The 22,228-nt window shown below is 47.6% G+C and overlaps 1 protein-coding gene across 1 annotated transcript in view; it reads left to right on the top strand.

The window, feature by feature from the left end:
- The window catches only part of LOC8038704 (atrial natriuretic peptide receptor 1-like), a 92,144-nt gene that overhangs the window by 23,102 nt on the left and 46,814 nt on the right, over nucleotides 1-22,228 (top strand). The window contains exons 2-7 of the mRNA XM_029993610.2: nucleotides 15,268-15,936; nucleotides 16,007-16,141; nucleotides 16,202-16,337; nucleotides 21,275-21,366; nucleotides 21,448-21,592; nucleotides 21,654-21,874. Of these exons, the coding sequence (XP_029849470.1) occupies nucleotides 15,268-15,936; nucleotides 16,007-16,141; nucleotides 16,202-16,337; nucleotides 21,275-21,366; nucleotides 21,448-21,592; nucleotides 21,654-21,874 (1,398 nt within the window). The remainder of the gene's footprint in view (nucleotides 1-15,267; nucleotides 15,937-16,006; nucleotides 16,142-16,201; nucleotides 16,338-21,274; nucleotides 21,367-21,447; nucleotides 21,593-21,653; nucleotides 21,875-22,228) is intronic.

The raw sequence follows: 22,228 nt of genomic DNA on the forward strand, positions 1-22,228 counted from the left end.
AACCACGGCGTACAGAGGCGAAGTTCACCGGCACGACGCAGGAGCGATTCTGTTTACCTCTCACGCCTCGTGCTCTTTAGTCCGACGCCACTGAGCTTCGCAACATTATCTCAAGTTGTGAGAAGGCAACGAGCCGGAAAATATTTCATTTCGTTTCATCATGCAAAAGAGGCCGAAGAGATGCGCGAGTATCTTAGGCCTCTTTTGGCGTTTCCTTGTGCACGGCGCTGCGGCAGACGGCACAAGTCCGCCTGCACGTTAAAGACACGTTCACGGCGTGATGCGCGCGCTTGTAGCTTTGGGTTGGCTCACGCTTAGGTCTGAACGGGCGACAAGAAAGAACAGTGCTTACCTCAACACTTGAACCGACGCCGAATCAACGTAGGCCTCGGTGATGAACTTGTTGCTTCGGGCAACCTGGCGGCTCGAAGCGATTGTCGGGGCGCGGTACGCCTCTATCTTATATTTGTTAACGCTACGCGGAACTGCAGTGAGGTCAGTGCTCCACGGGGAAGGCAAAGTCACTCGTCCCTGAGGACCGTAGCCAAAGGTACCGGGAGTACTGCCACAAGCACCTGCCATCGCTCGCCACGACGACGCAGTAATGCCGGCGGTTTCGGTATCTCATAGTTGCTTGACTGATATTTGTAAAGGGTCTATTGGCTGCACCTCCAGCGGTGGCTATATAGATATACTTAGGGTTCGGAGTTTTCGGTTTAAACCGATAAAAAACGATAAAAGTACGTCGAATACATTTTCGGAAATTCGGTTTCAACCGAAAAAGGTCCGTTTGTATAATTCGGCGTTTTCGGTTTAAACCGATAAAAACCAATAAAAGTACGTCGAATCCTTTTTCTAAAATTCGGTATTAACCGAAAAAGGCAACTTTGACCTTCCAGTCGTACCGCAGAGCCATTGCGTAAAAGTGGAACGACAGCGTCTATCGAAACGTGTCCCAATGTATGGGATACACTGATGCCATCACGACGTTACGGTTTAATGGGCGCATCACCAATCGGAACGCGAAGTTCGAAATGCCCTGTGACTTCGCCATGTACGAGCCTGTTTTCAAACTTGTTGTATGAGAGACTGACTTGATGCAAGCTATGCAGCCAGAGTTCAGTGAGTACACGAAATATGTTGTGCTTCACAAGGTCGCACCGTGTCTCTTTTGGCGGTCAGATTTGGTTGAATGGCCGATTTTGGCTCAGGCAGCGCTTCATCTCCTCAGCCTGCCAGTGTCCAGTGCTATTATCGAAGCTCAGGGTCATATTAACAGGAAAGAAAAAGTACGGATCAACGAGAACCTGGGAGAGTACATGTGTGTTTACTATAATACGATCACGTAATCCTGATGCACAGAAGGTGAAGTTCCATGTTTGTTTGGGCATAGGCTTCATATCTGACTTGTCTGTACTTCTTTTTTTTTTCTGGTTTCTTTTACAGTTGCACACATTTCGCAAAAGTGTTAATTTCTTTTTCAATGTATCTGTGCCGTTATTTTTTGAGTGATCACAAATATCAGAGCTATACAAGGATCCTCTGATCCGGTGTCCGTTGGTGTTTATTTCATATGTACCGAAAAAGACAGTCAACCTTTGTGGGCATACATATTTAAACACCTAAAAAAAAGAAACCCCGACATTTCAATCTTGAAATAAACACCGAAAAAAGTACGCCGAATATACAAAAAATAAAAACCGAAAACGCGGAACCCTAGATATACTATATATCTCAAGATCCACACTAATAAGCGAGAACGATTTTCAGCACTTGTGAGATCTCTACAGCCATTTTTCAAAGTAGCCAACACGTTAACTGTGCCTATTTATTTAACTCGAGCAGTACGTAGATTTCCTGCCTGCCTGTCCACAGCCTATACACATTTGCAAGAAACACTCGACCCCAGAGGGCAGCAAACCGTTTTCGAGCCCAGTCACTGGGTTCGAGGCTAGACTCTCACCGGCGTCCCTGCTAACCCTAACCGAGGGGACCTGTGCTTTCGATATGCGCAGTCTGCGTATATAGGCGCAGTTTCAAACACTGCTGGCGGCTAAATTCTCGTCTTTTCCCGCTGTATTTTATGTTTCATGGTGCATGTACTTTCACAAGGACACAAAGAAAGCATTGTACCACATTTCAAAAAAAAGGAAAAACTATTTTTGTTGTGTACTCGTACAAACGTACCTGGAACGTTAGTTGTGTTTTTTTTTTTTTTTACGATATGTTTTGGCGGCGCTGTTCGATTAGCCGCTTGTCAAACGACAAAGCGCTTAGCTGTCGAAAATAAAATACAAAAAAATATAGTAGAAAGGCATGCATTTTTCACGCTCACAAATAACGTATTTACCGATGGACGGGACACGGAAATACAATTTAGCAAGTGTTAACATTCGAACGATATATTGTACGTACCACATGGTGCATCGTTATATGAAAAGAATTTATTTGAGAAAGATCTCAAATAACGCAGCCGCAGTCGACGACAGTCACATGTCGACGATCAGACGGCATCCAAGATGACTTCGTTTTGGGGCACGTTTTGGGGCACATTTTGGGGATGGCTTCTTTTTTTTTTTTTTCCCATCAGCACCAAGGCAAAGGAACGGGCGCGACTGACTCCAACCCGAACAACTATTTTTCGCTATGACTGAGAAGGACTCTACGCGGATTATCTCTGGTGAGGGGGAGAACAGTTTTCATTGTTCGCAAAATCGCGTTGAGGCAAATGGATGGGGAGCAATGGGCACGAAAGGATTTCAGCTATTTATACATGAGGAGTATAGACACAAGGTGGAGACAGCGCACTAGGAAATTAAGAGGAAGGTTTTTAGGCTATAGTGGAGTTACGGAAGAGCAGGTTTCAGTTAAGAAGAAAGTTAAGGCCACAGAAAGAGATCGGTGGCTAGAGGGAATCCAGACAAAGGCGGCTCTGGAAAGCTATAGATTAAACAAAACAGTTATTGCCAAAGAAAGCATTTATGACAATTCTAGAGGAAGCTCATTGTTGTTTGAGGCGAGGACGGGTGTTCTGCGAACCAGAACATACAGAGCGAAGTACCAGGAAATGAATACAGTGTGCACTGCTTGTGGAGAGAAGGACGAGACGGCTGAGCACTTGATACCCACCGTAAAGGGCTTCGCCCTATGCCTACCGAAGACAAGATAGATTTAATAAAGTCATTGGGTTTTAGAGCTTCCTTTATTGAGCTGAGTGACCCTCAGCTCAATAGCGCCTTCGAGCAGCAGGCGTCGGGCAGTCAGGTGACAGCAGATAAGTCGCAGGACAAGGGCGCGCAGGTACCAGGGGGATTTAGGGTACTGGTAGTGGGGAGCTCTAACGTAGCACAGGTTTAGAGGGGTGTACTGAACAGGGTGAAGGAAGACCAGAGGGTAACCGTAGAGGTCCAGCCAGGGAAGTGTATGGTGGATGATATGACCAAAGCATGTGAAGGGGTGTGGTATAACCGGGAGGGAAGGAGCCTAGTAACAGTTCATGCGGGGCTTAATGATATGCTCAGGGGTAGGAGCCAGTCAGAACCTCGGGAAGCAGCTAAACGTGGGAATGCGTAAGCTGAGGGACGTGTCTGAGAATGTGCACGTGGTTGTGTGCACCATTCCAGAAGTTCGGGGGCAGTCCGGGGTAACGGAGAGGAGGGTTGTCGAAGCCAACAGAGTAATTAAGGGTATGAGTCGACAGCTTCGGTACGACGTAATGGAAGTAAACAGGGATGTGTACGAGGCTGGCTCCCGCCCTTGTGCAGATGGCATTCACTACAGTGAGGCCACGGGTTACAGGGGGGGGGGGGGGGGGGGATAGGATGGGCCGCATGGTGACTGCTTTTCTGGGGGGACCGAGGGCCCTGGGGGCACTGAAGTAACTGAAAACCCAACAAAGTAAGGAGAGGCACCCAGAGTTGAAAAGAGAAGAAAACGCAAGAACAGGCATAAAAGAAAAAATACAATCAGACATTGTATATATTGACATGCAGGGTGGTAGAAATATGCTAAAATGGGAAGAAGTAGAGTAGCAACTAAGAAAGGAGGATTTAGTGGTGTATCGGTTTGTGGAAACACATCTCAGAGAAATGGAGCAGCCACCTGCAACCCTGACTATGTGTGGGAAGAATGCAACAGAAGGGAGGGAACGAAGGGAGGTGGAATTGGAGCATTTATTAAGAAAAACACGAACTTTCAAAGGATCAGAAAGGAGTGCGCCGAACATTTGTGACTGAAAGGAAAAATCGCTGGGGAATCAAGAGTCCTTGGAGATGTTTAATTATGGACAGGGACAGGTGCTAAAGACGAAAATAGAAAAATGATTGATTGCATATCAAGAGGTCTTAGTGAACTAGGGGAAGGCTCTGAAATAATTATTATGGGAGACACGAATGGGCCCATATCGAGGGTTTGGATGGGCATGCGGACTCAACTGGAAGCATATTACTAGAACTGGTGGAAAAGCATGACTTAGTTTTATGTAATACCAGTAAGAAGTGTGATGGGCACATAACGTGAGAAACTGGCAATCTACATTCAACTATAGATTACGTGCTCATGTCACACAAAATATAGGGTAAGTTACAAGTAATGAAAATAGATGAAGAATGTTCCAAAATTCATGGTAGCGATCACAAACGTATTAAGCTGAATTTTGCAAGAGAAGTAAATGCTGAAACTAGACAACATAATTCAAAGAACACTTTCTGCAGCGAGAAAGAGATGGAAATAGCTGCTGAAAGAATAGAGGAAGCAGTTTCAGGGCTACGGTATACAGATTGGACCTATGAGAGCCTAACTAGGCTTTTTGCTCTGGAACTAGACAAAGTTCAGAGTAAACGAAAGGAGAAGCAAGGACATAGACCAAAAAGCTGGTGGGACAAAGAAGTGAAGCAAGCGATACAAAAACGTCAGGAAGCCTCTAGAAAACACATATATTTTAAGCGTAGTGGGGAGTCAGAAACGGAAGTAAAAGAAAATGGGACGCTTTTATAACATGTCGCCGAGAGGCATCCAGTTTGATCAATGCGAAAATTTAGAGAAAGGGTGAGGAATGAATGGGTAATGTAAGCAAGAAAGATAGAAACGCAGCCAAGAAGTTTTGGGAGCACTTGAACTCACTAGGTGAAACGACGCAAGCTAGACAGGGGTTCATACTCTCGCAGCAGGGAGATCAACTAGAGGGAGATGATGCGATACAACATATAGCAGCAGTGATAGAGGAGAAATTTCGAGAGCGGGTACATGTGGAAGATAGGAGAATCGAAGGAAGTAGCAGTCCAGCTTCTGACATCGCGGATTTTGGACAAAGAGAATGGGAAAAGGCGGAACGAAGAGTCTCTAGTGGCACGTCCACAGGCACAGATGGTATCCCAATCAAGCTGGTAAAGAATTTGGGTCCTAAATCTAAGGCAAAACTAAGGGAAGTAGTGAGCACTATGATAACAAAAGGAAATATTCCAGATGAATGGAGGCTTAGTAGGATGAGTATGATATATAAGGGAAAGGGAGATAAGTCTGATATTAGGAATTATCGTCCTATAACCGTGACACCGGTTATTTACAGGTTGGTAATGCAGATTATAAAGAACAGACTGGAGGAATGGGTAGATTGCGAAAGCATACATGGCGAGTTACAGAACGGGTTTCGAAAACAAAGAAGGTTGGAGGACAATTTATTTTCTCTAACACAGTGTATAGAAATAGCGCAAAAAGAAAACAGACAGCTCTGGCTGGCATTTCTGGATATCAAGGGTGCCTATGACAATGTGAACCAAAGAAACCTCTGGGACATAATGGAGAACTTAAACCTAGATGAAGGACTAACAGCACTATTAAGGAACATTTACAAAGATAACAAGGTGATTATAACATGGGAAGGAAAGGCGACAGGGAAAATAGAGATAAGACGAGGCCTTAGGCAGGGGTGCCCGTTATCGCCTCTGCTGTTTATGTTGTATCTGAGAGGATTGGAGGCTAGACTAGAGAAGGAGGGGGCTTGGATTCGACCTTTCGTACAGTAAGCTAGGCCAAAAAATTCAGCAATCCTTACCGGGATCGATGTATGCGGTTGATATCGTAGTAATGGCTAACAACAGGACAGAGTTGCAGGAATTAATGAGCATCTGTGGTAGGGAAGGAGAGGAATTAGGTTTAGAATTCAGTAGTGAAGATCAGCAGTCATGATTTTTAACGATGATGAAGTTGAGAGGCTGAAGGTACAGAATATTACAGTTGAGAGAGCTAGTAAATACAAGTATCTAGGAGTATGAATATGTGATGGTGCAGAAGATCGCAGTGAGCATGAAAAGTATAGACGCTTTCAGCAAATCAGTTACTCGAGCTGCAACCAGTCGGTGCGCCCTTCGCGCGCTTTCCAGGCCGCCATAGCCGACCTTCAGTTTCTCGCCGTTGCTCCGCGTTGTGTGCTGCACAGGCCACTACCGGAGCCTCGTTTATTTTTGTTCTTCAACGTTGCGCGTTGAAATCTGGGATTTTCTTTAGGTCGTTTCGATATTTAGGACTTTCATTTAATCATTTGATATTTATATTTCGACATAGCTTTTGCATTTTCTTATTTATGGAATGGAATCGGACAGCGAATGCGTCGACGATACAAGATTATGAGGCTTCAATGACCATGTAAGTTCATCCCATTCTTACGTTTTTGTCGCTAATAAAGGGCAGTCAACACTATTGCGACATATGTAAATTGCAACTGACGCAGTAAGGCAATCACAGTCGTGCTTCTCGCTGCATGAGCGCGCTCGTTTCCGTAAAGCCGACCCGCCATGTAAGCGATTTAGCGTGCGACGAGACGAGCGACGGAGATTTCTCACTGTCGCCCGTCACATCGCTCGGTTTTGGGATTTCTAGAAAACGTCGCTCACCGTCTTGGTCGCTTGCTCCGTCGCTTCCATACGGTTTGCCTCGTCGCGCGACTGACTGAGCGACAGCGAAGCGGGTAGCCGTCGCTTATCTGGTCGCTCGCCAAATAGCTTACATGCGATTTATACTCAATTAATTTCCATGCACACACCATTGAACCATTGGCGCCTCGATATTAAGTATAAACCGCATGCAAGCGATTCGGCGAGCAACGAGGCAACCGACGGTGACCCGCTTCGCTGTCGCTCGTGCAATTGGGCGACGAGGCAAACCGCACGGAAGCGACGGGAGCAAGCGACCAAGACGGTGAACGACGTTTTCTAGAAACCCAAAGAACCGAGCGACGCAATAGGCGACAGTGAGAAATGTTCGTCGCTGACTCTCGTCGTTGTCGCCGTCGCTCGTTTCGTCGCACGCTAAATTGCTTACATGCGGGTCGGCTTTACGGAAACGAGAGCACACATGCAGCGAGAAGCACGACTGGATAGCCTTACTGCGTCAGTTGAAATTTGCATATGTCGCAGTGGTGTTGACTGCCCTTTATTAGCGAGAAAAACGTTAGAATGCGATGAACTCACGTGGTCTCTGAAGCCATAATCTTGCATCGTCGATCCATTCGCTGTCCGATTCCATTTCATAAATAAGAAAATACAAGAGCTATGTTGAAATACAGATATCAAATGATTAAATAAAAGCCCGAAATATCGAAAAGACCTAAAGAAAACACGATTTGAACGCGGAACGTAAAAGAACGCTAAAACCAAGCTCCGGTAGTGGCCGGTGCCGCACACAACGCGGAGGAACGTGACGTCAAGATGGCGGCGCCCATGAAATGTTGCCTGAAAGGGTCTGTATAATAGGTAAGGGCAACAGAAATGCAGCTGTAATGAAAAATACAGCACTTTGGAATTACAACAGGTATGAGGTGGTGAGAGAGATTTGGAAAGGGGTCAAGGTGCCTGGCTTGATTTTTGGAAACGCAGTGCTAAGAATGAAATCCGAAGTGCATGCAAGACTAGAAATAGAACAGCGCGGAGTAGGTAGGCTGGCTTTTGGGGAACATTGCAAAACGCCAAACCAGGGAGTACAATGAGAAATGGGATGGACGTCATTTGAGATCAGGGAAGCTGTGAGCAAGATAGAATTTGAGGATCGGTTGAGGCAAATGGATGGGGTGCAATGGGCACGAAAGGTTTTCAGCTATTTATACATGAGGAGTATAAACACAAAGTGGAGACACCGCACTAGGAAATTAAGAGGAACGTTTTTAGGCTATAGTGGAGATACGGAAGAGCAGGTCTCAGTTAAGAAGAAAGTTAAGGGCACAGAACGTGTTCATATATTACAAAAAAAATGTCTTCGTCATATTTACAATGAGCCTTATGGAGCGCCAAGTACTAACTTGTTCCACCGCTCCCATGTGATTAGTGCATTTAACTTGTATAGATATCGATTAAGTACCAGGTATAAATTAGAAACATGAAACAATATTACTAACTTACGTGATCTGGCTCACCTTCAAATAAAGAACATAATTAGTTACTCAACAAGACATAGAGAAAATTGGGTAGTGCATACACCTCGTTCAAACTATGGAAAAGATTGCCTAAGTTTCATACTGCCGTCTTTATTAAATGAATATCATCTTGTGCATTTTGATTTATTTACCTGCAACTTCAAGTACAGTGAACTCCGTAGAATGTATGAAACTGACAGAGTATGATTTTTTACGGTTTGTTTTTTGTTTAATTGTGTGCGCCCTAAACATTTATGATCACAATGTTTTTTTGTTTTGTTCTTTGGTGAGTGTGTTGTTGCAATGTATTGTTACGATTACTTTTCTTCCCGCCTTTTTCTTTTTTTTTCTTTTTTTTTTCTCTTTTGTAAGTACTTTAGCAGGATGCTGCTTAGCTGCCAATACTAAGGGTCTGTGGACTCGTCAAGCTGCAATGCTGCAGCTTTTTTCCACAGCTCCTTCATCTTCGTACAAAGTGAAAATAAACTGATTTGATTTGATTTGATTTGAAAGAGATCGGTGGCTAGAGGGAATCCAGACAAAGACGGCTCTGGAAAGCTATAGATTAAACAAAACAGTTATTGCCAAAGAAAGCGTTTACGACAATTCTAGAGGAAGCTCATTGTTGTTTGAGGCGAGGACGGGTGTTCTGCGAACCAGAACATACAGAGCGAAGTACCAGGAAATGGACACAGTGTGCACTGCTTGTGGAGAGGATGACGAGACGGCTGAACACATGATACCCTACTGTAAAGGGCTTCACCCTATGCCTACCGAAGACAACATAGATGTAATAAAGTCATTGGGTTTTAGAGACAGCGAAGGAAGGGTGAATTTCAAGACAGTAGAGATTACCAAGCAAAGATTAAGTGAATGGTGGCAGTAAGCGAGGGAAAACTAGGTATTTTCTTATTAACTGCTGGCAAGAGGGTTTTATAGCCTCACTTTCTTTTAAGTGCGGAGTGAATATAGTTTTCACATTTCAATATTGTAAGCTTAAATGGTAAAACAAAATGGCTAGGTGGCGTAAGCTACCGCCCGATCCAAAGGGCTCAGCCGGATTCATCCATCCATCCATCCAAGTTCATTTCTAGCTGATAGGGGGCGCGAGAGCCGCACCATCCGCATCAGCAACAGCAACATGGCGGCGGCCTAGGAGCGTTTTTTGGAAAGGTGTGTAGCGCTTTGGGCAAAAAGAGCTCTCTTGCTGCCGGCATTTTTTGCGACTTGAGCGACGCCTATCAGCCAGAAATTTCTGCCACCCGCCTCAGCTGTGGAAATCAGGTCAGCGCGACTCCCCAACTGCATTGTGTATTCGGAGATCGCCGGCTTTCCTTGAAACTTTTAACTGTATTTACCTGTGCAGGATGCTTACACTTTTTATGTTATCTCTCACTGTGAGAACCTGGGAATACTAGGGCTTGCAGCCTGTTCGGCCCAGACTTGGACGTAGTTCAACTACTCTACCCAAACTACTGTAGTCTAACTACTTTTCCAAGTAACTTGGTAACTTTCAATTACAACTTTATTTGGGTAATTAGTAGTTTAATTTAACTACGCTTTTTAGGTAACTTCTACTCAAATTACTAACTACTTTCGAAATCTAATGCTAAATTTTTTTTTCATCACAAAAGTTTTAGCGCGGAAATAGATAAGACCCTGGCAGATGAAGTGGGATTCCCAAACTAGGGGCCCTCTCACAGTCCGTTCCCGCGTCGTAGAAACTGCATCACAGGCGTCCTTGCGCCAAGGTGGCGACGAGCAGCCAAAACATAACACCGGCGCGCACGAACGCAGGCAGAGATGCTTAACAAGCCTTGGTCGGGTATTGACCTAATCCGGTGATGCACGCATGCGTTGCTTTCATGTTGTCTGCCTTTAAGCGCGAAACACATGTACGACGAAAACCTTCCGATCCGACGTGCGGACTGCCGGAATGACCTTGGGGGGAGAGGGTTTTCGTAGCATCGGAGAGCGTTGAAAACCCTCGCCTCCGACCGTCGTATTGCGCGGTCGGACGTCGGATCGGACGGTTTCGTCGTACATGTGTTTCGCGCTTTAGTGAGTTCTGACTCAAGTGGCAGGTTTCACGGCAGGCGCCCCTGGATTGATCTCGCAGCTGCGCGCCTGTTCGCATGGTCGCCTCGTCGTCAGCGCGTACTCCCTTGCAAAGCCGAACTCCCCCGCGCACAAACGCAGACACGGATAATCCGTTCATGGGAGCACGTTCCCACTTCCAGCTGCAACTGTACGAGCGCCGATGCTTGTTCACGTAATCCTTCGCGTCCTTACGACCTTCCACGCCAGAAGGACCTCCTCTTTGTTGAAAACGTTTTACTTGTCAGGCGCGTCAGGCGCGTCAGGACACCGTAGTCGCCGGCGAGGATTGCGAGTCACCCTTGGGAGATCGTTTTGTTGGAACCGCTCTTCTGTAAAATCAAAGCATTTTTTTTTCAGTTGCGTAGCACTAACACTGCAACGAGACGCGCAGTCGTCCGGATGATCTCATCGTCGTGGCGCGAGACTTGATCCTTTGACGGTCAGGTGCACTCGCTCAGCGAACTCTCCGAACGTCGTGAGAATAAAGAGGGGCCAGTCATAAACTCAACTTGCCGAAGAAAAATAAAACGAAGAGTTTGTTATAAAAGACCCTCTAGGCCGAGGCAAGCCTCACATGCTTCGTCATGGACACCAAGTATGTCGACACTCGCTTACCCGACCCTGTACAGCCTGTTTCTGAAATTGAACGCGGCCTTTGCATCCAGCGCCACGGTGGAACGTCTGTTTAGCTTGGCTGGGGACGTCATTAGAAGGAAAAGGGGAAAACTTTCCGATAAGAACTGTGAAAGACAATTACTTCTGCGAGCGAATAAACTATTTTGGAAGTCATAAAATGACTGCATTTATTTTAGGCTCGCAGGGTTTTTTACGGATCAAAACTGCAGTCCATTTTGCTACCACAAAAATATAAAAAGTAACTTCGAAAGTAACTTCAAAGTAACTCCCTACTTTTTAAAGTAGTTAGTAGTTTACTCAATTACTATTAAAAATGCGTACTTTCTACTCTACTCCAATTACTTTTGGCGTCGATACTCAGTAACTTATCTTAACTACCTTTTTTGAGTAATTTGTACATGTCTGGTTCGGCCTTAGCATGGAAATGAACGAAGGGAGCGAACGTCAAGCAGCCCTCGACGCGGGCCGTTCGACGTTCTTCGAGGATGACTTCCGTTGAGATAATCTCTGAAAGGCCTTCCCGGGTACGTTCCCGGTTTTCGCGAAAAAATAGCTGATAGGGTCGGGTCCGGTGTATGAAGTCAGATTAAACCATAGCCACCTTTATACCAGAAAGCCTGTTAGAACCCCATAAAAGGCAGTCACGGAAAAAGAGAGAGGAAAGGCGGAGAAAGAGAATGCCCAAAGCGTCCTGGAGGGAATCTCTTTGGGGCGCCACCACAACGCGAGCGCTCAAATCCAAAAACATTCCAGTTATTTTTTTTTTTTTAGAGGAGAAACATGACGCTGGCCTACACCCTTCTCCTCTACCTCCGTGCAACAGTCACCGCATCCTTTCCGCGATGCCTCGCCGCCACCACGTTTGGGAGTGGAGAAATAGCGAAAGAGAGAAAATAAATACAAATGCGTTTTGGGGAGAGGCCGCTAGGTTCCCTGGCGCTGATGAGAGATCGCCCCCTGCGCTACCATTGCTCTAGCCGTTTTGCCAGGGGCAGTCTCGAACGAAGCGATTTACAGCGCGCGTCCCTGATTTTGAGAGTGTACGTCAGTGTTGCCCGACGGCGCTGGGCTATGGGTTTTCTCGTGCGTAGGCGCAATTCCGGACGCTTGTGGCGGCTAAATTAATGCGTTTTATGGTTTCTTTTGTGTTCCATGGCGAATATGATTTTTCTAGGTTTTTAAGAAAGCATTGTACTATTTTTGTAAAAAAAAAAAAAAAATGAATGCTTGCTTTTGTGAGTGTCTGGGCGACAGAACAAATGCCACTGGAATGTTTATTTCATTTTATGTGATTTTTTTTACGACACCATACACTCACCCGTGTCAATCTACAAAGGTCTTAACTGTCGAAAATATTTGACCGCACAGGATAGCCGAAATTCATGGGTATTCTCCGCTCACAACGCGAAATTCAACGAGTCTCATCAATCGAACAACATATATTGTACGTCCCGCTTAGTGCCGCGTTATCCGAACAGGATTTAAGAAAGGTCTCAAATAACACAGGATATCCAATATACAGTGTCAACGACAGTCACTTTGCGGTGATCGGACGGAATCGTTAATTTTCTTTGGTGCTGTGTAAAAAAAAAGCAGCTCCCTTCAAAACGTGCCCCAAAACAAGCCGAATTCCGTCCGACCGTCGTGAAGTTACTATCGTCAACACTGTATATTGGATATGATGTGTCATTTGAGACCGGACTCAAATCCTGTTCGGATAACGCGGCACCGTGGGGTACGTACAATATATGCTATTCGATTGATCAGACTCGTTGAATTTCATGTTTTGAGCGGGGAATGCCCATGCAGTTCGGCTATTCTTTGTGGTCAAATTTGTTTGAGAGTTAAGACCCTCGTAGATTGACACGCTGAGAGCATGGTGCCGTAAAAAGCAAATTAAAATGAAACACACATTCCAGTTGCAGTTGTCTATCGTGCACGGGTTCACCAAAAATAGCTTTTATTTGTTTGTTTTTGTTCCCAAAAATGGTACAATGCTTTTTAAAGACCTCGATAAATTATATTCGTCACAAAACTGAAAAGAAACAATAAGATGTGTTAATTTAGCCGCCACCAGCGTCCAGAATTGCGCCTACACAGGCTGCCACAACCCACTGACGAAAAAACCCACAGCCCAGCGCATTCGGGCAACACTGACGTACACTCTCAAAACCAGGGACACGCGCTGTAAATCGCTTCGTTCGAGACTGCCCCTGGAAAGGTACAAAATAATTACAATCATTACATTACGGCGCAATACACCCGCGTGTGCCTGAGTTAATTTCAAAAACCAACTTCACCAAGGCACGTCTCTTATGTCAACGTTTCGTGACTGACGGAGCCATTGCGTGCTATAGACTTTTCCAAAAAGAGCTCTCCGGACGACGCCATTTTGCGAATCTCACGACCCCTATCAGCCAAATATTTCTCCCACCCCCCTTGGCTGTGGAAACCTGGCCGGCGCGATTCTCCACATGCATTGTACATTCGGAGTTTGCTGTCATTTCTTGAAAGTCTTTACTATTTCTGCATATTCAGGACGCTTACCTTTTTTGTGTTATCTGCAACTGTGAGCACCTGGGAATACTAATACTCGTAGCCTGCTCGGCCTTCACGGAAAATGACCAAAGAAAGCGAACGTCGTCCGGCCCGTTCTTTGAGAATTTTCTCCGCTAAGATAATCTCTGAAAAGCCTTCGCAGTCTTAGCGAGCAATAGCTCATCGGGTGCGGGGTAGGGGGACAGTTCAGACACATCGGTCTCTTTGCTTCAGCGCTCTGCAAAAAGCAAGCTCTCTTCGAACGTGCCTTACACCAAATTGAGATTTTGTGTCTTCTTGACCGTTATTTTATTCATCCTTGCCTCAGGGTTTAGATTATTATGTTTCCTAACCAGCTGGCCTGCATACTTTCGCACCTTGCAAGTCCAGATTACGTCCGATCGTCGTGAAGTGACTGTCGTCGATACTGTAGGTTGGATATGTTCTTTTATTGGAGATCTTTCTCAAATGAACCCTGTTCGAATAGCGCGGCATCATAGTGTACGTACAATGCGCTGTTCGATTGATGAGACTTACTGAATTTTATGATGTGAGCGAATAATACCCATGCCCCTCGGCTATCTTGTGGCATCAAATATTTTCACAGTTAATACCTTTGTAGATTGGCACGGCTGAGTGCTTGGCGGCGTAAAAAATCTGGGTAAAACGCCGCAAACATTTCAGTTGTGTTCGATCTGTTGTGTAAGGACTCATAGAAATAGCTTTTAGTTGTTTCTATGTGTTCCCAGAGATGGTAGAATGCTTTCTCAAAGACGCGAGAAATTTCGTTCCTCATAAAACACAGAGAATACTAAAACGCAGCAAATAATCCGTCTCCAGTGCCAGGAATTGCGCCTTCGCAGACTGCCACAGCCCGCTGACGAGAAAACCTACAGCCAAGCGCCGTCGGGCAACACTTATGTAGACTCTCAAAACCAGGGACGCACTGTAAATCGCCTGGTTCGAGACTGCCGCTGAAGTAACCATTCGAGGACCCGCAAAAATAAACAATGAAAAAACTTCTACATGTTAGCTATAAGAAACAAAGTAAACTAACCGTTTATTTTCGTAACATTACCCCCTAGTTCGTCGATGTTAGCTCTCTTTCGGGGTAGTGCACACCGCGCGGTGTCCTTGCTTCTAGACAGCGGGTCCTCTGTCGACAAGGCCAGACAGGCAGAGGTAGCGTGCGCCCGTGTGTTCCGTCCGGAGCAAATGGCCGAACACGGCGCTCACGCGAGCGGAACAAATGAAGGACCCGAGCGGGGCGGCTAAAAATAACGAAGCCGGTCCGCAGCCGCACGCGTGGCCTCGGACGCCGCGGATCAGCCGGAGAAATATGGCCGGCTTAGCCCAGCGCGAGGAAGCCCGGACTCTCGCTGAGTCTCCCGTGCGCGCAACTGATCGGCTGTTGCTGGCGATCGGTTCTCGTAGCCGAGCGAGCGGGGCCAAACCCCTCCGAGGGCCTCCGCGGCCCCGGGATGAGCCAATATCGGCGTCGGCGGCAAAGCTCGGGGGTGCCATCGCCCGGGTAATAGCGACTGCGCGGCTGATTGATGGCCTCACTGCGGTAATTGTCGTTGCCGCAGGTCCGCGCGCTCTACCCGCACATTGGCTTCGAGCTGGTGAGCCGGCGCGGCTACACGTCCTGCATCAACAACTACGCGGGAAACTACGCGGCCGAGGAGTTCTTCGGCGGTGGTGTGACGGCATTTGTCGGGCCCGGCTGCTCGATGGCCGTCGACTCCGTGGGGCGGCTGGCCTCTTACTGGAACGTACCCGTGTGCACGGCCGCTGGCGTGGGCGCGCAGTTCGAGGATCGCACCATCTACGGCACCCTGGTGCGGCTGGCGCTCACCATCAATGCGCTGCGTGATGCCTTCCTCAAAGTGCTGCGCCACTTTGGCTGGCAGCACCTCGTGGTGCTCTCGGACAGCTCCCAGTCTTTCTTCCGACAGCTGCGCCGCGCGCTCGAGGGCCTGTTTGCCGACCCGGACGCCCGCGTGCGCGCTGTCTTCAGGGACTTCGACTCAAGCCGCTCGACCGTCAACTACACGTCCCTGCTGGTCGACGGCTCCTCGTACGCGCGTGTGTTCCTGCTGGCGGGCGACGGCGAGGTCATCCGCCAGATGCTGCTGGATGCCTACGACCTGAACATGCACGACGGCCAGTTTGCCTTCCTAACTGCGGAGCCGTACAAGAACGAGCGCTACTTCGGCGAGTTCTCCTGGTACAAGGAGGGCGACCCGCGCAACCCGGTTAGTCATTGCGCCACACCTAAGACCACCGTGATTGCTCAAAGCGCGCGCGCTTCGCTTCTTTGCGCAGGAGGCCCGAAAGATGTACGAGGCCCTGATGATCCTATCCCTCAAGATTCCCACGAGTCCAGAGTACAAAAACTTCGTACGCCAGGTGGTGCGCGACTCCAGGAAGGAGTTCAACACCAGCATCGACGAGACGATTGTGAGCGAGGTCCCTGGTGCGGGCTGGCGCTTCTGACTAAGCGATATCCGATGCCTGCAGGTGAACGTGCTTATCGCGGGATTCTACGACTGCGTCCAGCTGTACGCTTGGGCACTGAATGAGACCTTGGCCCACGGTGGTGACCCCATGGACGGCCGCGCACTCATCGATCTCATAATGAACAGCACTCGATACGGTATCACATTTTGATGTTTTCTTGACAAAGATTTTCAGGGAACCACCTTCGGCAAGAAACAACTGCGTAGAAACCTTGGAATAAAAAAGGCATCCACACAGTGCGTAGTAAAATATTCTCAGTTATGGTTATGAGTGCTTACATAGACGGTTGGCCTGTAGCAACATAAACGAGGGACGTTCATGACGTTCGTAATATCGTCACCCAAAATTGAAGAAAAAAAAAATGAAGAGAACATTCATTAACACGAGCGCGCGGCCCTCTAGTTTCGGCTCTGTATAAGCATCGCGTGATATAGTACCGCGGCACGTCGCTAGGGCCTGGAAACAAAAATGGCACCTCCCGCCGGGAAGGTCGAAGCGCGTACAGTGATTCGTCTTCTCCACTTGAAGGGAAGAAATGCCAAGGAGATTGATTCCGAGCAGGTGGCGGTGTTCGGGGGCAACGCGCGTGTTTATGACACTGGGGTGAAATGCCGCAGACGCTTCCATTGTGGGCAAACGAGCCTGAAAGCATTTCAACGACGACGACCCAGTGATTGCTGAAGGGGAGCAATTCCCGAAAAATCAAAACGAGTTCTATAACAATGACCTCCGGCAGGTTGTCCATATCACTGGCAAAAGTGCGTGACTTTGGGTGGCGAATATGTGGAGAAAGACATAACTTTTACCCAAGTCTCATTGCTGAATCTCTATTCCTTCAATGCAATAATATGAACTTTATGAATGCTCCTCGTATAATAATAATAATAGTAATAATATTATTTGTACATTATGAATGCAATAATGACGCAAGGCCGGTTCGTCAAAGGCGGCAAGGGCTTGTGTGACTGTACCCGAGTAGCACTGGTGACAGAATAGTCTAAAAAAAAGAGAGAAAACAAACAAACAGTGGAGGACTTGAGCAAAAATGACGTCAGTTGTCACGATGAAAAAGACAATCACAAAAACTAAAGGTCACACAAAAGTCACACACACAAGCCTGAAGCTTTTGTCAAACACGCATGTTGCATAAAAAAAGACAAAAAAAACAACAAAAAAAAAACACTAAGAAGCATAACAGCATCGTCAGTTCAATTAGCGTCGAAAATAATAATAAAATGGCTGAGAGAAAAAAAAAAAGTATTATTAACCTAGAATGAAACTACGCCTCCCTTAGACAAATTATTAATGTATCTTCTTCATTCCAATACAAATGGCGTAGAACTTTTCTAATCTTCTTTTTGGATGTGATATCTGAAAAATGGGGCGATAAAGAATTAAATAGTTGCGGAACATAAAATGAATGAATTTTTTTGCCATACCGAGTGTACCAACTCGGAAGGAGGTATCGTGGAGCCTTGCTGAAACTGCCTTTAGACCGGGCGAAGGGATTTAGATTCATCATTCCAGTTGTGATTAAATACCACTGTCTCCAAGAACAAATATAAAAAATTGGGCATTAAGAGCATTTGGAACAAAATTTAAATTGGAGGACGTAAGATTATAGTATACATCTCTTAGACTTCCCTTCAAGATGCTGCTCACCTTCGTTTGCCATAAGCTCGAGCATTTGCCAGAAATAGCTATATCACATCGCAAGTTGCTCTAAGCTAAAGAATAAGCACTACGCTTGCGTACACCACGAGGCATAAATGTTTTGATATGATAAAGTAAACAGAAACACTCCTTAGTTTTGAACATATTTTTGTGAGGTGAGAGTTCCATGATAGGGCTGAATCTAAGAGTATTCCAAGGTATTTTACGGTGTATTAATATGTTAATAAAGTATAAGTATGTTAATAAAGTAAAGTATATTAATAAATAAAGTATGTTAATAAGTATGTTAATAAAGTAAAAGTATGCTAATATTAATCATAATAATAATTGTGTTGTGTGTATGTTTAGACAGCCTGAAGTTAGTCAGCCACAATGGGCATCTGGTGTCTCACCTGTAGATGGGAAATTTAGCCTGTGCAGTACAACCGTTAACCTGGAGTCTTTATCAAGCACCACGGAGCATACCTTGGCAAACCTCTCATGAGGGCCCTTACTCACCCTCATCTTCACGGGTGAGGTGACGGTGAGTGAGTTTCTGAACCAGGAAAATTCATGAGTGTGATGGTGAGTGAGGGTTGTGCCGACTCTGAGGACCGTGAGTGCGTGAGGGCCGTGAGGGCGGTGAGTGCGTGAGTGGCGTGAGGGCCATGAGTGCGTGAGGGGCGTGACGGTGGTGAGTGCCGTAAGGGCCATGAGTGCGTGAGGGGTATGAGGGCCGGGAGGGCGGTGAGTGCGTGAGGGGTGTGAGGGCTATGAGTGCGTGAGGGGCGTGAGGGCGGTGAGTGCGTGAAGGGTTTGAGGGCTATGAGTGCGTGAGGGGCGTGAGGGTGGTGAGTGTGTGAGTGGCATGAGTGCGTGAGGGGCATGAAGTGTGTAAGGGCGGTGAGTGCGTGAGGGTGGTGAGTGCGTGATGCCCCCTTCAGACGGAGCAACTTTCTCAGCAATTTTGGTGTTGCCTAGCGGGTTGTTCCCTAGCTTTCCCTAGATCGACACGAATTGCTGAGATCGGGTCCGGCTCGAAACAAGCGAGCAACTGGGAGCAATTCGAAGACGTTTGAAGCGGCTGCATGCAATCAGGGACGCGATATTTTCAAGTGATAGCTCGTGCCGGTGATGATGACAACAAAGGACTTGGTTCTGGTTTGAAATTGACCATTTTTGGGAAATGAACTGTTTCAGAAAGATGCATTAGTAATGCAAATGAGATTTAAATACATAAAAACACGTTTATAGCGCGTAATTGTGTGTCTAAATAGTGCAAGAAAAATAAAATTTCATGATGATGATGGCAAATTGCAGCAATTGGTTGCTGGGTGTGAACGCGCGTGGCCCGTGTTGCTGGTGTTGCGATGGCAAGTTTCTGGGCAAAATTCACCCATCTGAAGCGGGCCTGACAGGCGTGAGGGTCACGAGTGCGTGAGGGGTGTGAGGGGTATGAGGGCCGTGAGGGCGGTGAGTGCGTGAGGGCCGTGAGGGCGGTGAGTGTGTGAGGGGCGTGAGAGCCATGAGTGAGTGAGGGGCATGAGGGCGGTGAATGGCGTGAGGGCTATGAGTGCGTGAGGTTCGTTAGGGGTATGAGTGTGTGAGGGCCGTGAGGGCGGTGAGGGGCGTGAGGGCCATGAGTGCGTGAGTGCCGTGAGGGCGGTGAGTGCGTGAGGGGCATGAGGGCGGTGAGTGGCGTAAGGGCGGTGAGTGCCTGAGGGGCGTGAGGGCGGTCAGTGGCGTGACGGCGGTGAGTGCGTGAGGGGCGTGAGGGCCATGAGTGACTGAGGGGCGTGAGGGCGGCGAGTGCGTGAGAAGTGTAATGGCCATGAGTGCATGAGGGGCGTGAGGGTGGTGAGTGGCGTGAGGGCCATGAGTGCGTGAGGGGTGTGAGGGCAATGAAAGCGCGAGGGGCGTGAGGGCGGTGAGTGTGTGAGTGGCATGAGTGCGTAAGGGCCGTGAGGGGTGTGAGGGCCGTGAGGGCATTGAGTGCGTCAGGGGTGTGACAGCCATGAGTGCGTGAGGGGCGTGAGGGCGGTGAGTGCGTGAGGCTCCCTTCAGACGGAGCAACTTTCTCAGCAATTTTGGTGTTGCTGGCGGGTTGTTCCCTAGCTTACTTTAGATAAACACGAATTTCTGAGATTGGGTCTGGCTCGAAACAAGCGAGCATCTCTGGGCAATTCAAAGACGTTTGAAGCGGCTGCATCCAATCAGGGACGCGATATTTTCACGTGATACCTCGTGCCGGTCATGATGACAACAAAAAAAAATTGGTTCTGGTTTGAAAGTGATCGTTTTTGGAAATAAACTGTTCCGGAAAAAAGCATTAGTATTCTCAACAAGATTTAAATGCATAAAAACACGTTTATATCGCGTAATTGTGTGGCTAAATAGTTCAAGAAAAATAAAATTTCATGATGATGATGGCAAATTGCAGGAATTTGTTGCTGCGTGTGAACGCGGGTGGCCCGTATTGCTGGTGCTGTGACGTCAAGTTTCTGGGCAACATTGCCCCATCTAAAGCGGGCCTGAGTGGCGTGAGGGGTGCGTGAGGGCCATGAAGGCGGTGAGTGCGTGAGGGGTGTGAGGGCTGTGAGGGCCGTGCGGGCGGTGAGTGCGTTAGGGGCGTGAGGGCCATGAGTGAGTTAGGGCGGTGAGTGGCGTGAGGGCCATGATTGAGTGAGGGTCGTGAAGGCGTTGAGTGGCGTGAGGGTCATGACTGCGTGAGGGGTATGAAAGCGGTGAGGGGCGTGAGGGGCCATGAGTGCGTGAGGGCGGTGAGTGCGTGAGGGGCGTGAGGGCGGTGAGTGGCGTGAGGGCCATGAGTGCGTGAGGGGTATGAGTGCGTGAGGGCGGTGTGTGCGTGAGGGTTGTGAGGTTCAGTGAGTGTGAGTGAGGGGCTGAGGGTGAGTGTGACTGTGAGGATGAGGGTGAGTGAGGGGCTGAAGGTGAGTGTAGCTGCGAGGGTGAGGGTGAGTGAGGGGCTTAGGGGAGTGTGGCTGTGAGGGTGAGGGTGAGTGAGGGCGACCTAAAATGCCGACCTCTGCCACGGAGTAGTCGTACACGACCGCACGCCGGTACAATTCTCATCCAGATCAAAATGGGCAGGGATGGGGTTGAATCCAGGATCCCTAGGCCTTGTAGCGCGAGCTTTTGCTCTACACGCTCAAAGCTGTGATGCGGTAACACACTCAGCCATCGATCCCCCTATATGTTTCGGTAAAAGATATAGTCCTTGAACTTGTTGGAGAATCGAATAATATAAATTGAAGCATCTGTAGGTACATAAAAATGAAAAAAAGTAAAAAATAAATAAACAAGCTCGTTTTCACATCTGTCTTATGTATGTTTCTTTGTGTTTGCTAATGGTTTGGTATTTGTTTCCTTCCATCTTCTAACTTCTGACTCTCGAGACAGGACTCACGGGCAAAATTCACTTCAACGCCAACGGCGACCGTATAGCGGAGTACGCCCTAAAAGCTCTCGACCCGGCAACACTTGAGATGCAGGTAGGAGTCAGGGTGGCCTTTGGGTGACATAAAAGAAAAGCAGGTGCGCAACCTGAGGCGTGCTCTTTGGCGCCGCGACAGCCCGTGGCCGTGTACCACGGGGCCAAGCAGGTCCTAGTTCCCGTGGAAAACGTGACCATCTACTGGCCAGGACAACGAACGGAACCTCCTCGAGACGTGCCAGACTGCGGTTTCTTGGGCGACGCCCCCCACTGCCAGCGGAAAGGTGCGAAAATGTGTCCTTGCTGGGGACGGGTTCAAGCCAAGGTTTTCTTACGCCCCTGCAGAGTCGCCCACACTGCTGATCGTGGTCACCCTGGTGACGCTCCTCAGCTTCTTCGGCATGGCCATTGTCGCCCTCCTATTCTACAGGAGGGTGCAGCTGGAGACGCAACTAGCAAACTTCTGGTGGAGCATCAAGTGGGAGGACATCTCTTTTCCGGAGAGAAGCCGAAAGTCTGCTAGTAGCCTCGCCACCAACGACGAAGGCCTGTCCAAGGGCTCGCCAGTGAGACTCGACCGGTTCTAGTTTAACTGGTAGTTTTAATTGGACCATTGACTGGCGCCGACTAAAATCATTAGAGCCTTCAGTCCTCAATCACTGAGAGCAGAGTAGCATTTAAATAATTATAAGGTCACAGAACCTCAAAATGTCACAAACGCACCACTCTCGCGCTAAACATAAAGAGTAACCAAAGAGTCATCTTTTCCACCTTCAACCTGTCTTTTGTTTCTTTAATTTAAAATTAGTTTTCTCGTATGTTGTCACGACAGCCCCTGTATTTGAGTGTGGCCTACTCAAACCCATAGCATTGGAACTGACCCTGTGGCCTTGTAGACTTCAGAGTGTTCACCTAAAACA

The sequence above is a fragment of the Ixodes scapularis genome, unplaced genomic scaffold (genome assembly GCF_016920785.2).
Source record: "Ixodes scapularis isolate PalLabHiFi unplaced genomic scaffold, ASM1692078v2 PGA_scaffold9__187_contigs__length_104089568, whole genome shotgun sequence".
Lineage (NCBI taxonomy): Eukaryota > Metazoa > Arthropoda > Arachnida > Ixodida > Ixodidae > Ixodes > Ixodes scapularis.